Source organism: Rattus norvegicus, chromosome 8 (genome assembly GCF_021556685.1).
Source record: "Rattus norvegicus strain SHRSP/BbbUtx chromosome 8, alternate assembly SHRSP_T2T, whole genome shotgun sequence".
Classification (NCBI taxonomy): Eukaryota; Metazoa; Chordata; class Mammalia; order Rodentia; family Muridae; genus Rattus; species Rattus norvegicus.
Window position 1 is genome coordinate 17,805,010 of NC_141541.1, and position 17,893 is coordinate 17,822,902.

General features: G+C 46.2%; 1 protein-coding gene and 1 long non-coding RNA gene across 2 annotated transcripts; one reads left to right on the forward strand and one right to left on the reverse strand.

Moving 5' to 3' along the window:
- Positions 1-1,928: 1,928 nt before the first annotated feature.
- Positions 1,929-17,488, reverse strand: C8h11orf97 (similar to human chromosome 11 open reading frame 97). The gene is made up of 4 exons (NM_001109289.1): positions 17,272-17,488; positions 12,570-12,674; positions 4,996-5,121; positions 1,929-2,208 (listed from the first exon to the last, which is right to left on the reverse strand). The coding sequence occupies exons 1-4, from the start codon at positions 17,483-17,485 to the stop codon at positions 2,204-2,206; spliced, it is 450 nt and encodes a 149-aa protein (NP_001102759.1). The 5' UTR covers positions 17,486-17,488; the 3' UTR covers positions 1,929-2,203.
- Positions 4,349-14,953, forward strand: LOC148003954 (uncharacterized). Its single transcript, XR_015627453.1, has 3 exons — positions 4,349-4,650; positions 13,930-14,091; positions 14,262-14,953. It is a non-coding gene; the product is annotated as an uncharacterized LOC148003954 (long non-coding RNA).
- Positions 17,489-17,893: the final 405 nt, after the last annotated feature.

Sequence of the window (17,893 nt, forward strand, 5' to 3'; positions counted from 1 at the left end):
TCGGCCGATGCTCTACCCTAACTCTGAGCCGTTTGGCTGTGTCTTGACTGACAATGCTGCCTGGGGCTTTCACCCTCTGCCTCACAGTAATGTGTTTGAAGTAACCAGTGGTGGAAGGCTTCCGGAACATGACGGTAGCTGGAAACACACCTAGACCCAGACCCCCTCACCCCCCCTCTCTCGAACACACACACACACACACACACACACACACACACACACACACACACACACACATGATGTCACCTCATTCAGGCTGTGCTCTAACTACATGGAAAATTTTGTATTAAGTTTGGAAAAGTTTGAACATTGCCTCAAGACACTGGCTGCTTCACTGGGTGAATATTTTTAAGCAGGGGCAGGACATAACAGTTTATTCCAATTTGTTCCATTAGCAGCAGGGCTGGATTTGAGAATGGCAGTCTGGGTGGCCTTAAGATGAGCTTGTGCTTTAGCGGAGGGAGGACACAACACCTGAAACTGGAAAACAGGAGACAGAATCTTTACTGTCGTGTATCCCACAGCTGCCGAGAGGTTAAGAAACCGGAAAAGTCCAAATACCTAGCAAACAGACTAATCCATGAATAAACTAGGTACGATTTGTTGTTTGTCTTGAAAGGTCTCCCTCTGTAGCTGAGCTGGCCTAGAACTCACCACATAGCCTAGGCCAACCTCAAACTCTTGGCAATCCTCTGGCCTTAGCACCCCAGGTACTGAGATTGAAGGCTGGGGGAACTACATCCGGCTTTATATAATTTTTTGCAATTATTCAAGACGCATAAATGAACTGGAGGTATTGTTACATTAAGTGGGTTGATAAATGTACGAGATGTTCTCAGCCTAAAGGCTGCAACCTTTCAATACAGTTCCTCTTTTGTGGTCACCCTCCCAACCATAAAATTATTCCATTATGACTTTATAACTGTAATTTCCCCAGTTTTATGATTGTACTGTAAATGTCTGTGTTTTCTGATGGTCTTAGGCAACCCCTCTGAAGGGGTTGTTTGACCTCCCCAAGGGGTCACTTTGAGAACCGCTGCTATAGAGCATGATGTCAAACAAGTAAAGAGAAGCAAGCATAAAAGAACATGAATAAAGTGTATCAGTGTGCTGTCCGTGACTCTGGAAGAGCAAATACAAAATATTTGCCTTGCATTTCTTTTGTGGGTGTTTGGGATCATCTCGTGTAGCTCCCACTGTCCTCAAACTCATTATGTAGTAAAGGAGGAGCTTGAACCTCTGATCCTCCTGATCTTTTCTGTGATGGACACCCAATATTTACCACAAGCCAGGGCTTCGGACATGCAAGCCAAGGACTCCACCCACCAAGTTACAGCCCAGCCCTTCTTCACATTTTATTTTTAATGTTTAAGATTTCTTTTATTTTACGTGTGTAGACGTTCCGCTTCCTTGTATGGCTGTATACTACATACTTGCAGTGGATGCAGAGGTCAGAGGAGGGCGTCATACTCCCTAGAACTGGAATTACAGACAGAGTGAGTGTCGAGTTCTCTGTAAGAGCAGCAAGTACTCTCAATGGCTAAGCCAATATGTACATGGTGTGTATATACTTCTATGAAATGGGTGAAAAGGCTTCTCTCTTCCTGTTAACCTCTTTTTAAACTCATTAAAATTAGACAGACAGATCCATCGATAAACACATAGATACACAGAGAGATGCATAGATACACAGATACATGAGTGCCTGGCTCCTTACCATTTAGTAAGCAAATTCTAGAGGAACAGTGGGTTCTACTGAGCTATATAAAAAGGGTTGTGTTTGAGCCAAGCTCTCTGGCTGGTCATTCATTCACCAGTCTGCAGGCAGGTACTGGACATTCTGCTCTGTGGCACCCATGTCTGAATCACTCTCTGTACTGAAATGGGTGCACCAATTATACCACAAACTCAATTTTATAATGTTTAACTTGAAATGAAGAAGAGTTGAGATTTTTATTTGATACATTTAATCAAATAAGCCGAACAGAAGCCTAATACATCCCAACTGTGAAAACTACAAAACAAGGATATTTTTCTTAGCACGTTTTCCCAATAGTATTTCATGGCTTTGGACTGACTTGGATATTGGTATTATAGGGTAAAACCTTTTCCCCCCATACTTCTTAATAGAGAAGCAAGCCTGGGTTTCTTCAGTCTCTGGACATTAGGGGAATGAAATTCCATCTATGAAAAGATGTCCGTCTTACCCTAGAATAAGAAAGAGAACAATGTCGGCAAACACGTTTTATCCGGGGAGATGATCTTTAATCCAAACCCCATTTCAGTCTAACTTTAAAGTCATCGTCCTCATGGCAGATCACCTGCAGGGCACAATGTGAAAGCCACACTTTGAAAGGCACTAGTGACCTGGAAGCCAACACTTCCTTATGACCCAGAAACCCCAGTTCCCCCTAAGCCCCAACTGTGAGTGTGACTCTGGGCAATGCCAGCACATATGGGTGCTGGCTTGAAAAAGCCTTGGACCCAGCCTGACCTGAAACAGAATCTGAGTTGTCATAAGGAACCCATGTGCTCCGTGGGCTATGACTGTTTTCTCTTTTGGTTTGTTAGCAGGGTGCAGAATAAGGAAGTGGTGAGAGCAAATGAGTTAAGATCAGGATGCAGTGGGGACTGGCCACTGTGCAGTCCCTAAATCAGGCGTGAGAACCCACCAAATAGCCATGACACTTGGGAGTGTCGCACTGTCTTGAACACATTGCATGGACAGATAGACAGATGAGAGAGAGGATGGAGGAAAGGGAGGGAGGGAGGGAGGGAGGGAGTGAGAGGGAGGGAGGGAGGGAGGGAGGGAGGGAGGGAGGGAGGGGAGAGAGAGAGAGAGAGAGAGAGAGAGAGAGAGAGAGAGAGAGAGAATGAGGCAGGGGTTCTTGGAAACAGAAAAGTCTTCAAAAGTGTGACAGGGTTCGGAATACATATAAAACATCTTCACATTATTTTAACTCAGGAATTAGGTTCCCTGCTCCCGTCATCCATTCTGTATCCTGTTCAATGTATCGGAGAAACCCACACACTCATGGAGAGGTAGATGCGGTTAGCAGCAGCACACAGTCTATGACATTCAACACAGAGTCTTTGGCTCCTACAGCTGTTGGTCATTCTCATGACAAACTAGTGAGCTCTGCCATGGTGAGAGAGACATGAGCATGTGAGCGTGTATGCATGAGACTGTGCACACATGTACCTGTGCATGATGGAGACCAGGGGTCAGTGTAAACGCTTCTTGACTGGCCCACCCTATCCTTTGAGGCAGGATCGCTCACTGGGCCTGGAGCTCACTGAACTGGTGAGGCTTGTTGGCAAGTGAACTCCGAGGATACTCCAGGTTTAGTCTATGTAGCTGGGATCACAGGATAAATCAGTTTTACTCAAAGCACTGATTAGCGTCTGGGTTGTAGATGTACTTTCTCTCTCAGAGTCTAACGCTGCCTTGCACAGCCCTGGCATTTGTGTATGGCTAACCACAACCAACTGATTTAATTGGCTCTACCCTGTTGTCCAGAATCTCTGTCAGGATGGCCAGTGGATAAGCACAGTCTTGGAAGCCAGATGGGCAGAGGCTAGTAATTTCCACCACACAACCCTTCAGACTATGGATCATAATTCCCTTCCTGACCAAATCATCCTGCCCGGAAGTTGGAGCTTATCGTCTTCAATGTTTGATCATGTGGCCTACACAACTGTAAAATGCTTGCTGTCCCACTTCACATGAGGTAAAATCATGACAACTGCTTTATCATTGCCAACCCATGCTCACAGCTGAGTTCCGGTCAGTTCTGTCCTTTAATCTTGTGTCTCAGTTCTCAGTGGCTTCATCATCCGTATCTCACAGGCCCATCCCCAGCCTCCTCTTTTATAGTACTTGTGCTGTACCCACTTGTCACTTACGGGCACTACATCCCCCGTCTCTGGGCTCTGGGCACCAGAGCACCTCATAAATGAGGGCATGGGCTCTGAGAATGTTCTGCCTGGGTTCAAAGCACTTCCCCTCCATAGCTAAGTGACACTGGGCAATGTCTTTCTGTGTCTCAATGTCCTCATCTGAAAAATGAATTGTGCCTATCCCTTATGGTAGGCGCAAGTCTTAGAACAATCTGAAGCAAGCAGGGCTTGTAGAATTGGCCGCAGTGATGCGTATTCTGGTTAAGAGTTCATGGACTGGGGCTGACTCGGTGATTGAGAGCATGAACTGCTCTATCAGAGGACCAAAGTCTGGAACCCAGCGTCAACAATATAAAATGCCTTTAACTCAAGCTCCAAAAGATCTAATCCTGTTTCTGACCTCTGACCTCTGTGGTCATTTAGCAAACATATACACACACAGCAAAATGTCTTTAAAAATGGAAGAGAAGGAGACAAGAGATTGGGGGGAGCAGGGAGAGAGCGTTTTTGGCTTCTGTGTGCTGCTGCTTTTGCACACAGGGTCACCCCCCAGTGACGTTCAGGACTCATGTCCCAGCAACATGTCCCTACAGTGTCTGCAAATGCTCTTTGCTCCTTCCCATATCCTGCTGAAGATTTGTGACAGATACCCAGAAGAAGGAATGAGGAGTGCTTCTCTCTAAGCTCGTGTTTCCTGAGGACTACACTAGACAGGTGGCCCACGTACCTAAGGGGAGACTAAGGGAACAGGTAAGAATCTTGCCGGGTCCTTGCTTAATTCTCTCACCTCCCTTTTGTCACCTGTTTAGAAGAAAGGAATGGACACAATCCCTCCCCCAGAGCCTGGCCGTTGTGCGTGTGAAGTAGAGTCAGATGTCTCAGGTTAGGTATGAACTTCTCTTGTGTCTGTGGAGGTGTGTTCTGTAACTGGACTGTGAGTCCCAGGATGACAGACAGTGGATAAGTAAAGTGTGACAGGACAGAAGCAAAGCAGGAAAGGTGACCTGTGATTAAGGTGTTTAACGGTGCACCGCTTGTTTGTAAGCTGTGGAACCCCCTCAGCTGTCTGTGGGGCTGTGGGGTCCAGGGTCTTACTTCTCAGTCCTCCATGCCTCGAGTAGTACTTGGTTTGTGGGAGTGAGCAGTTCCTGCTCTGCTGTCCTGGTATCATGCCTCCCACGGGGAGATTCCTTCGAATGCTCCAGATTCCATCCAGGGCCACTGTGAAAGTGTTAGGAGCAAGACAACGACAGTGAGTGCTGTATTCTCCTCCTAGCACAAAGTGCTTCAAACGGATTTTCCTGGGTGACTACGCTTCCAATTCACTGAGTAGAATACACTCAACCTAATGAATGAAGCCACATGAGGTGTTTGCCATCTAATCTTCGATACACTTCATGCATTCAGCAATGGAATTAAAACACTGTGTGCTTGGGGTTGGGGATTTAGCTCAGCGGTAGAGCGCTTGCCTAGCAAGCGCAAGGCCCTGGGTTCGGTCCCCAGCTCCGAAAAAAAAAAAAAAACAAAAAAAACAAAACAAACAAACAAAAAAAAAACACTGTGTGCTCTTATGTTGGGTCTCCGCAAAGACATGAAAGGCCATTATGTTAACATATATTGCAAAACCAAAGGATCAAGAATAAATAAGACCAATTCTATGTATTGCTCAGTTTTCTGTATCTGATTCTAATTTAATTCCTTCCTTCATTAAGTGGGAATATTTCCACAGACTAGAAAACATTCAGAAGACTCTAGCTTCTCCTAAAAGCCCTGAGCCAGGTGTGGCTTAATGTCCCCATGACGAGCTCAGTATCCTGCTGTTACAGTGCTGAACACCTGGAAAATGGCGTCTGCACTGTGATGTGCGGATGGCAGGTCTGGAATTCTGAAAAGGGCACCTGCTCAGGAGAACATGTCTAAGTGTTGCTAATACTTTGTACTTTGATCCCCACGGTATCCTAAAACCATCTGCTTAGCTATTCCATTAACTTCTGTGTTGGCTAGTGTTATGCCAATGTGACACAAAGAGTAATGGAATTCCTCAACTGAGAAAATGTCACCACTAGATTGGCCTGTGAGCAAGCCTGGGGGAGGGGACGTTTTCTTGGCTGATGATAGATGAGGGAGGGCCCAGCTCACTGTGGGTGGTAACAAACTTGAGCAGGTGGCCCTGGGGTATATAAGAAAGCATGCTGAGGGGGTTGGGGATTTAGCTCAGTGGTAGAGCGCTTGCCTAGGAAGCGCAAGGCCCTGGGTTCGGTTCCCAGCACCGGAAAAAAAAAAAAAAAAAAAAAAAAAAGAAAGCATGCTGAGGAAGCCAGGAAGCAGCCTCTCTCCACAGCCTCTGCCTCACCTCCTGCCCTGACTTCCCTTAGTGACGAAGTGTGGCCCTGGAGTTATAAGCTGAAATAAACCCTCTCCTCTCCTGATTGCTTTGGTCATGGGGTTGATCACAGGAATAGCAAACCTAAGACAAATTTAACCACAAAACAAGAACGATGCTCACTGACTGAGTTAGAGAACTCGGGTTAGCTGTGTGACTTGTTAGGATTCTGAGTGCGTGTGAGCATTTTACTGCTGAATATTCTCCTCAGAGCCAGAGGCCGTCTCACTAATGCTCTCATGACATTTGGTACCTCCCTAAAAGATTCCACACTAAGCAATGCCCAAGAGGGAACACAGTCTCTGGGCTCAGAGTAAAGTGGGGCTGAGAGCCTGGACGAGTCGTATTAACAGCGCTGTCTGGTCGGATTCTGCTTGGACATGGATGGCCTGGATGGCCTGGATGGCCTGGATGGCCTGGATGGCCTGGATGGCCTGGATGGCCTGGATGGCCTGGATGGCCTGGATGGCCTGGATGGCCTGGATGGCATGCGCATAGAGTGCTTTGTGGTTTTTTTTTTTTTTTTTTTTTTTTGGTTCTTTTTTTCGGAGCTGGGGACCGAACCCAGGGCCTTGCGCTTCCTAGGTAAGCGCTCTACCACTGAGCTAAATCCCCAGCCCCGAGTGCTTTGTGTTTAACAAATGATTGCTGTTGTTTTCACAAGGACAGTGATTTCACTGTCAAAGGGTGAGCTCAGAGTCTGTCTGCAGGGGTGCAGCTCAGAGGGCTTGCCAAGCTCAGTGTCACCCCAGCCTGGCTCGCACGGTTAGGAGAGTGGCTGATGCTGCCTTTCAAGATGAGAGTCAGCCTTTTTCTAGGCCCTTAAGGACAGACTCACAGTCTCTTTCTGTCTAGATCTTATGAAATCGAAGCCGTTCTTTGAATCTAACCTAAATCTTCCCCTCCCATTCAAGCCAGTCTCTTCCTCTGTCCTGTCTTTAGAGAGAAAAGGCTCCTCTCAGCCACCGAGAATAGGTTCTCAAAGGCAGGGGACCATAAATATTTGCCCTAGAAAATCTAGCAGGTAGAACAGTTTACACTCTAGAGCAGGGCTCTGCAGACCACCACATTGAATTGGATATGAAAGTGTCTCGAGGGCCAACTCTAGTCGTGTTCTTCCTGATACAATCACAGGAGTGCTAAAGGTTACAATTGAATGGAGAAAACATTCAAAATACATGTGCAGGTGCTAAGGAGAGTTAAAACCCCCAAAGCAAAACACAGTTGTGCATAAGTGATTATTGCTTTCAAAGAAGAAGACGGATAGAAAAATTATTAATAACATTGTGTTTATTCGATATAATAATTGGGTGAAGAAGTTACCAGAGCTGAGATATTCAAGTAGAACAAAAGATGCTCTGAAGCCCTTTGATACAGCTGCTCTATTGAGGAGTGAAACCCCTCTCCCCCATGCTCCAGGGATGTGCCTTTTAGAAGGTAGCAGGAGGACAAGACCGGGGCAGTGCCAGCAGAGCCTCAGAGTTGGCATACCTGGCCAGGAAGGGACGAGAGCAGCAGGCACCAAAGACACAGATCCTGTCCTAAAACCTTGTAGAGACTTTTCTCTCTTCGTACCCTTGACTGCTTCTATTCAAAGACCTTTTCCTGTGGGTTTTCCTTCTAAATTTAAAAATTACAAAACCATGCATGCTTCCCACCCCCTAGAGATTCTAAGCCAGTGCCTCAGGTTGATCTCACAGGAAAGTCAAACTTATTTTTAAAAATATGTGTTTGTTCTGGTTGGCTGTCTGTGGGCAGCGATGAATAAGAGGCCCCGAAAGGCCAGTTTCAAGCCCTACCTCCCATGCTTCCCTGTGTAAACATGCTCCGAGATTTGACAAGGGGAAGAAAACTCTAAGATTTTAACTCCTGCACTGTGACTCCCTTGACCTGCCAGCTGGGAGGCCTAGCTTAGGCCTTATACCTTGTACCTTATACATTGTACTTTATACATTGTACCTTATACATTGTACCTTATACAGTGTACCTTATACATTGTACCGTATACATTGTAGATACACAGATCTGATAGTACTCGGGAGGCCTAGCTTAGGCCTTATACATTTTACATTATACATTGTATACATTGAAGATACACAGATCTGATAGTGCTTGAGGTTTTGGGGGGGGGGGGTCAACCCATGACCCTGTGCATTCTAGACAAGTGTTCTATGACTGGGCTATATCCCTAGCACCTTTTTTTTCAGTTCTTTAAGACAGGGTCTAGGACTGGAGAGATGGCTCAGTGGTTAAGAGCACTGACTGTTCTTCCCGAGGTCCTGAGTTCAAATCCCAGCAACCATAAGGTGGCTCACAACCATCTGTAATAAGATCTGATGCCCTCTTCTGGTGTGTCTGAAGACAGCTACAGTGTACTCATATATAATAAATAAATAAAATATTAAAAAGATTGTTTAAAAATAAAAAAAGACAGGGCCTAATAAAATCCTGGCTGGCCTCAAACCCTGTATGTCGTCAAAGGTGACTTTCAACTCCTGATTACTACTGCCTCCACTCAAGTATTTGGATTACAGGTATGGATGGGTCTGATTTTTTAATGTTGACAACATGGTTCTGATAAAGTATATACCACAGAGAAAATATATGTATTTGAAGGGTGAAGTTGGCACATGGCCAGTGGTTTTGGAGCTTGATCTAAGCCGTACTAGATGTAGGCTATGTCTGCCTGGAGAAGAAGAAGATTGTGGAGGTGGCCCTGTCATTTGGTGGCCACTGACTCAGGAGTAAGTTGGCACTGTAGGGTGGGGTCAGGTGGGAGGAGTTATTTTTCCCAGTGCTGATCCTGAGTGATTAAGGGACACCCAGGAAACAGTCTGCCTAGAGACACAATATCAAGAGTGTGTTAGTGAGATCACAGCGGAGGAGCTCAGAAAGAGGTAGTGGGACAAGATGGTGGATATCATCCCGGCAAACCTGGGCTGTTGAGCAAAGGGAGTAACAACAGTTCTTAAGCAACAAAAGAAAAGAATGTCCCAGGAAGGAAACCAGAACAGCTTAGTGTCATGGAGTCCAGGGACAAGAACGAACAATCAGGCATATTAAACATTGAACCTTAAGTTGGTGAGCAGTGGCACAAACCCCACAGGGCTCAGCTGAGCATGACCAGAACATCCTACGTAGAAAGAATGGCTTTGGGATCAGACTTTAATTGGAATCTGATTCTGCCACGTATCTGACTCTTGTATGACCTTGCACAACCTAGAAACCTCTCAGAGCCCCAGCGGGCAGGAGAGTGTGACTTATTCTAGTGTTTGCTTCTATCAGCTTTTCTGTAGCCCAGGCTAGCCTAGAACTTATGATAGAGCCAAAGATGACCTTCAACCCCTGATCCTCCTGCCTCTACTTCCCAAGTGATGGGATTTGATTTAAAACAATAAAAAAGACACTGTAGAGGTTTGAGTGTGGTGGTGACCTGATTAGTCCTGGAGACCATTCTGTTTTCTGTGTAGAGAACAGACTTAGGAGACCACGCAGGAAGCAGCCGCAAGCCTTGCTGCTCTTGACAGAGGAGAGGGATGGAGGCGTCAAGGGCACAGCTGGGAAACTCAGGGCTCTTCCACAAATGGAGTCAGCGAGTTAACCATGGTCTGGAATGGCACTTGAGGGCCTGACTTCTCACTGTTGCCCTAATCAAGTAAATGGAATGTGCACTACTTCTTGATGTGGGGAAGACTCTTGAAGAGTGGGTAAAATAATAATAACTGCGTGCAGAATTACCGCAGGAACTGTCCCACCCATTTTTCTATTTTTACTACAGCAGATCTCTACAAGTTTAAGGCCAGCCTAGGCTACATATAGAGACCCTTACTCAAAAGAATGAAGAGTGAGTTATTCATATTTTTGAGGCCAAGTAGAGGTAGAGGAGTGAGGGAGAAAAGGGTGGCAAGAAGAAAGGAGCTGAGGCAGGGGAATGGAAACTGATGCTCTCCAGGGCCATATTGAGGCCTTGATAACAGAAAGAAGTATACAGCCTTGCAGGACGCCACTCAGGGGATGGATATGGTAGAGAAATCACAGGTTTCCTTCAAAAGGAAGGGTTTTTTGTTTTTTGGTGTTTTTTTTTTTTTTTTTCAATCTGGAAATGTCTTTAAACTCGTGGGGACCAAAGGGTATCACAACAGGGAAGAGAGAGGAAGGAAGGACAGATAAACACAGAAGCAGCCCTCTGTGTGCACACTCGCTCTTAGAATCTTAGATGGCTAAGATGGCGTTCCTGAACGCTGCATGCGGACTCCCGGCTGTGTGTGGTTATGTGTGTCTTCCGGAAGGAGAAGCTCCAGTGGTCATCAGGTTTTCTGCATACCCGACTAGAAGACCAACGGCCCATTAGGGGTGCCCTACTGCAGCGGGCAAGAGTCTATCACTCTTCCTGGGTACCAAGTCCCTATTCTGGAGGAGCCCTTTAAAGCACAACTTTATATCATCTTTGAGATTTTTTTTCTAGGTGAAATATTGCCTTTGTGCGCCCTCTGGTGGATACCATAAAAATGCAGCCCTGGTAGCTGCATGCTAAGTGGATATTTGAAAATACAAAAACAAATGTTTCTTTCCTATTCTCTTAGGCTGCCTCACATCAATGCATTCAGTAAGAATGATACAACACTCATTTCCTCCTCAGAGAATAGCAAACCTGTTATTTAGTTTCTATGTCCGTCCTTTGAAACAATGAAGCTAAATCTGAACTATTATAATAACTTGGACAAAAGTTGCTTAGCCATCAAAACCACATTACACGTAGGCCACTCTCCATCTATCCACAGCAGGTAGAGTAGACTTAAAGCTTTTCTCGAAGATACTGCATGACATTAGCAATACAGTCAGACCTAAGAGTAAATTCCCACGGCTGATTAGAACTGTGAAGTGGACTAGAGTTTGAATGATATATCTTGAGATTGTCAGCATCTGTTATTAGACCCCATAGTTCTCTCCAGAAATTGCCAGTTCTCTGAACTTTGTACTCACGGTTCTCTCATTTATTTTCTTTTTATTAGTATGGGGGGGTACGTGTGTGCTGTAGCATGCATGTGAAGGGCACAGGACGACTTTGTGGAGTTGGTTCTCTCTTTCTGCGTTTATATGATGTGATGATTAACTCTATAAACTCTACACACCATAGAACCTAGAACCTACACACCTAGAACCATCCAGGAAGAGTCTCAATGGGGGATCGTCAAAATCAGGTTGACTGTGGGCATGTTGGTAGGGTTATGCTAATTGATATGCAAAGACCACAGTTTGGGCAGCAAGGTCCCCTGGTCTTGGAGTCCTGGACTGAATTAGAGTACAGAGGCAAGCTGAGCAGCGGGCATGCTCTCTCTCTCTCTCTCTCTCTCTCTCTCTCTCTCTCTCTCTCTCTCTCTCTCTCTCTCAGCTCTTGACCGTGGGTGTGTCTAGTTGCTTCACATTCCTGCCTTGATGGAGTGTAACCTGGAATTATGGATCCAGTGAACCTTCTCCACTGAAGTTGCTTTTGTCAGGGAGCTGTATACCAGCAGTATGAAGGGAATTTGGGATTGGTAGGTTCTAGGGATTGAACCCAGGTGAGTAGGCTTTCTTTCACAGCAGGTATTTTAACCCCATGAGCCATTCTGCTGACCTGCATATTTTTCTTCTAGAAAATTCAAGACCCCATGAGCATTATAATAAAAAACCTGATTATAAATATTCTCCCAGGGATTGGAAAAGGAATCACAGGCACATGGGGCCAGTCATCTCAGACATGTCTGAGCATGGACATCATGTCAACCATCTTGAGAGTTATCTGTACCCAGTTGTGTCACTCATGTACTGTGTTTTGCTAAAATGTGGTCTCTGGGTGATTTGAACTGGTTTAATGACTCTCATTCTGCTGTAACAGTCATTGCCAGGGAGGGGCTCTGCACAAGGAGCACCAGTCACCTGGGAACTTGGTAGTCTAGGCATCCAGGTACAATGTACCATTTGGGAACCCCTGCCATTGAGCAAATCTACATTGATGAGTCTGAAGATGTTACTTTGTGTCCCAAGCATGTGAGAGTGTTCTACTTATGGTTAAACAGAAAGAAGTAGCCAAGAGCATGGACAGCAAACCACATATGGAAGATTTAGTTCATTTTTCCCTACATGTGGAGGTATAACTGGACACAGGCCAGAAAGCATTCTAAGATTTCCCAGAACTTATTTCTCTTGATGGTTATTGTTTCATTACAAATAAATTAACCAACCTGCCATCAGACAGACAATTTCATATTCATTTAGCAAAGGCCCTTGCTTGTGGCACGATTACCTGCAGTTGGGCTTTTCACGTGACATTCATCCCTCTTGATAGAAAGTTCTTCTTCCAAAACCTCCTTGATTCTCTTGTGGGGCTCACAGTATAGAAACGTCTTCCCTGGAAAAATACTCATAATGGATTTATGGCCAACCCTGCCCAGCCTTCCAGCCGTCATTCCTATATGAATAACTTTTTTAAAACAGCATGCTATTCCTTAGAACCAATAGATGGCTTGCCCTGAGGAATTATCTTGGAATTATCTCTGTCATTACAACTTCTGGTCTGGAGGACTTCATCCTTTCCCATAATTCCCAAGTGTGTGAGGTGGGCTTCGGGATTCTCTTTAAATATGGTGAAGAAATATGTGAAACATTCTCGTTGACTTCGTGAACTTTCATTTATCAACAATGAGGGGTTCAGGGTGTGGTTTGCTTTGTTTTGTGGCAAACTCTCCCTGTGTCTCACAGGCAGCTGTAGAACCTGTTGAGATTACAGGTATGCATCACCACGCCCAGCAGTGAATTCTGGCTAAAGACCTACTCTGTTCCTGACATTTGGCTTGGGGGCGAGGGCAAAGTAAAGGGTAAGACAGATTTGTGCCTGGATCTTGTAGTTCAGATGTAGAATGCAGTGTGTGCATGTGTGTGTGTGTGTGTGTGTGTGTGTGTGTGTGTGTGTAAGAGAGAGAGAGACAGACAGTCAGAGACAGAGAGAGACAGAAAGAGACAGAGACAGAGACTCAGGTTCAGTCCTCATCTTCCACTCCTTTGCGACAGGATCTCTCCTCTCTTTCTTGTTTACCATTGTGTACTGCCATGCTGCTTTTTTCTGAAAACTTCCAAGAACTCTTGTGCACTAGCCTCCCATCTCATGGTGGATGCTACTGGGTCTAGCTGGGCTCAAACTCAGGCACTCACACTCACACAGCAAGTGCTTTAGGCCAGCCTCATCTCAGCATCTTTAGCGTTCGTTTTTAAAGATTCCAGCTGATGACTCATCAATTAAGAATGCTTGCTGCTCCTTCGGGTACAGGCATTGTTTCTAGCACCTACAGGGTGGCTCACAGCAGGCTGGAACTCCAGCTCTAGGGAATCCAGTGCCCTCTTCTGGCCTCTGTGGCTACCCATGTACAAGGACACATAAACACACAGAGATACGTGGACACACGGACACACACACACACACACACACACACACACACACACAAATAATAAAACAAGTCTTAAATAAGAGATTAAACCTATAGAAGTTAACTGTAAGGAAGACTTAGGGCCTTTTCCTGGCCTCTGAGGCTGGCCCCATCTCTCCCTGTTGCTCCAGTCCAGGAGAATTCCTTCTCAGTGCTTTGCTGCATTCTTTCTGTTCTTCTCAGGGAACAGAACCCTAAGAGGACAGAAGAGCTATGTGCTTCCTGGCCTGGGCTGCATCTTCAGATTCAACTTCCCACCCCTGGCCCTCCCTCCCCTCTGATCCCATCTTCACAAGACCAGTCTTTCTCCGGAGCTTCTGCCTAAGTAAAACTGCCACTCAAATTGTAAGTGCCAGCTTTATTGTGTATCAGTTACTCAGAGGAGCATCCCTGGTTCTCCAACCTACAGCTCACAGCATTTCTTTCCTCTTTTGTTTCATTTATTGTCCCTTCATTTGCATATCTGCATACAATTATTGCATAACTAATGGTTTAGTATCTGTCTTTTAAAACAGCCATTCGTAAAAGCAGAAGTCTTTCTGTTCCACTGATTGGAATATTAAATGGAGTGTGGCAAAAAGCATAAGAGATGGACAGCAGACGTATGCTCAGGTACGGCATGGATGTGTCTGTCAACACTAGAGAACAAGAGGTTCCTGTCACAATTCAAGGAGCCAGAGAAAACTCAAGCAAATTTGTTATATATTTGAAATTTGATGTTATTCTCACAAAGATATGGTAGACATCTCCCCTTACTCCAGGTTAACCAACAGTTAGCATGAGTGTACTTGTTCTGACTGCAGACAGACCTGAAGGACCATAGGGGCTTTCTCCAGCCTTACACCCACCCACCCCAGGGCAAGGCTAGGCCTAGTTCCATTCTCCACCCACAGTTCTCGGGAGGAGCAGGAACATTCTTGAAAACCCACAGAATGTACTGACTGATAGTCACCTGATCCTCTGGTCCCAGATAGAATTCGAATGCATTTCATAATCTGCCCATGCTTGCTAGCCAATAGATTCAAAGGTCAATATGCTTATCCAGTAAGTTTGAATTGTAACCTTCCTGATGTAACCTGTACCCCTAAAAAGTATAAAAACTGCTTGTTATAGCCACTCAGGGTTGCCTTCTAGTCACTCACAACAAGGGGCTGACTGAAGTTCAACCCCAACGTGCTGGAAAAATAAACCTCTTGTGTTTGCATCAAACTCTGTTCTTGTCTCACTTGGGGTGTGTGTGTGTGTGTGTGTGTGTGTGTGTGTGTGTGTGTGTGTGTGTGTGTGTTGGTGGAGGAGGGTTTCCAGTAGTTAAGACTCACTTTGAGTCTCACATGCTCAATCAGGACAAGAGCCTCGAATGTGACCCTGGTCCACTTCCAATAGTAAGGATTCAGATATGTCCCCAGACTCAGAAAAGGTACAACCAGGTACTCTGAGGTTCTCGTTCTTGTTTCCGAGGTTGGGACTCATGTGAGTAGGAACCAGCACTACTTGAACCTGACTACTTTAGGCTTTCTCTGTAGAATCACAACCTTCATGGGAAATAACATGGCAAGGAAGGAGGCAAAGCTTATACCAGATCACAGAGAAGAGCTGCCTGCTCAAAAGCGCAGGTTTCTTGACAGACTGCAGTTTGGCAGCAAGAGAATTTGCAGAGGAAACTGCTGAAGGAGACTGGTGGGGCCTTGGAAATTGAGAATGACAAAAAGCTAGAGAGGGAAAAGTCCTCCATTAAGAAAAAGCAAGGGAAGGAGGGAAGTGGGGACTGGAGACAGAGAAAAGAAAAAGATGACAGAAGGGGAAATCCACACACTGTGCCTTTGTTTATCTATGTTTAAGTGTTGGTGCCACTCTGGGGTTTGCTTTATAATAAGGTTTGCCAGGCTCCTTGACTTCGAACAGCAAGTGGTGCTGATTTTTATAATGCGCCCGACCATTTTACTTGTGTTTGTTTTTCTCACAGTTGCCTGTGGGCTAATACAATTATTTGTGTGTTATAATAAGAAAAGCCTGAAGTGGTGGCAGATTGATCCCTGGAGCTCCCTGGCCAGACAGCCAGTCATCCAGCCAGTCTAACCTATGCTGCACGAAAACTTCAACATCAGTGGTACTCACTTTCTCAGTGAAACTGAGGAATGAGAGCTGGGGTTGTCCTCTGGCCTTCACACATACAGACATACAGACACAGACACACAGACAGAGACAGAGACAGAGAGAGACAGGGAGACAGAGACAGAGAGACAGAGAAAGACAGAGACAAACAGAGAGAGGCGGAGGGAGAGAGACCAGAGAGAGAGAGAAAGGGAGAGAGAGAGAGAGATAGACAGAGAGACAGAGAGACAGAGAGACAGGCAGAGAGAGAGGAAGAGGGAGAGAGAGACAGACACAAACACACAGACACACATCAACACACAGAGAGAGACAGAGAGAGACAGAGAGAGAGACAGAGAGACAGAGAGAGATAGAGAGACAGAGACAGACAGACAGAGACAGACAGAGACAGAGGCAGAGGGGGAGAGACAGAGACAGAGACAGAGATGGAGGGAGAGAGAGACATACAGAGAGAGACAGAGACACACGGAGAGAGCACAGGACAGTACTGATGCAGATCAATATAATGGCTTGTTTTTAGGAGCAAACTCTCTACTAGAGTGCCCAAGCACAGACAGCCTCCAGATGCTTCAGCTAGTCCCCAGAGAGGCAATCAAGGAGGCTCTGAGCAGCCCTGGAAGCTGATTGCAGTCCTCCTTGGCCCTCAAGCCTCCCCAGCAGCCAACGGCTCAGGTACTTAGAAATCCAGTTACAACTGCCTCTAGACAGTCTTTACTGATTTGAATATTGTTTTCATATTCCATAGGCAGAGGGAAGAAGAAGGATTGCAGTGTGACATTCTAACCCAGGTAGTGATTTGTGAGCTTTGACTGCCAGAGATGATTGTCAAGTGTTTTGCCAGTGCTGGCTGACTTCACCTCCTTCCCTCTGCTCTGCACCTTAGTTTCCTGATCTGGGAAATGAATGATGATGTGAGTGGTTCCTACCCTACTTCCCAGACAAATATAAGGGAGTGAACCTAGGTCCTGGTGCATGGTAGACAAGTGGTATGCCACCAAGTTCAAACCCAACATCATTACGTACATTCCTCTGGGTTAATGAATTCATGGTCCCTTTAAAAAACCGTGCTGTTAAGGACCAACTCAGTTGAGGCTGATATCCTTCCTGTCCTTGGGCTCAGGAATCCTTGTTGAAGGGTCGATAGCCCCCTTCTACATAGCTCTTGACCTAAGGAGAGACTATGTTGCTCCCTATCCTCACTTGTGGAAGGCCTGCCTCCATGGCTGTCCCTGCTGTCACTAGATTTCTTCTAGTGTCCTTACCTCCAAATAGGGGCTCTCCATCCCACTTCCAGAAACCTTAAGTGATACAGCTAGTTCCACTTTGGGGTCTCCCCCGACCCCTGGCCGCCGCCCGCCCAGCCTTGTCACTGGTCCTACCACCGCCAAGGTCTGAAGCTGGAGCTGAACTCACATTGTTGGCGAGACTCTTGGGGACCACCAGGCTCAACACGCGCGCGGCACACCAGCCCTGCGGGCCTAGGCTGCTCTCCGTCGCGGCTGGCCTCTGAGGCTGTCCCAGCCGTCACCACCAGCGCCTCCTGCCGCCTCATGCCACCGGGGTCTCCTCGACCCACAGCTACCAGGCCTCTCAACTCCGCCACCGGCTGCTCTGGAACGCAAGGCATCTGGGGTTGTCATAGTGACCGCCGATGCTCCGGGCCTCCAGGGCTCTGCCAACTTCCCCTAGGCTACAGGTGCGTGCAGGTTACAGCCTACGTGCTAGCAGCAGCGGCGATTCCTTAGATCCAGACCCACAGAAAGAACCCAGCTTTCTCAAGAGAGATGCTTCAGTTGTGTGGATGGGAATCCAAGAGTCACAAAGGTTTGGGAAAGTGCCCAAGGCCACACAACAGGGATGTGACTCAGCAAAAGTTCTAAAGCCTCAAAGATTTGGTCTTACCTCTGGGTGAGTGTTGGGATGGCTTGAGGAACAGGACCAGCAATTCCCCACAGTCACCTGCTCCATACAGAGCTTTACCAGTCACATCTGGACTTGGACATGACTCTCAAGCAATTCATGTTGAAAATTCACA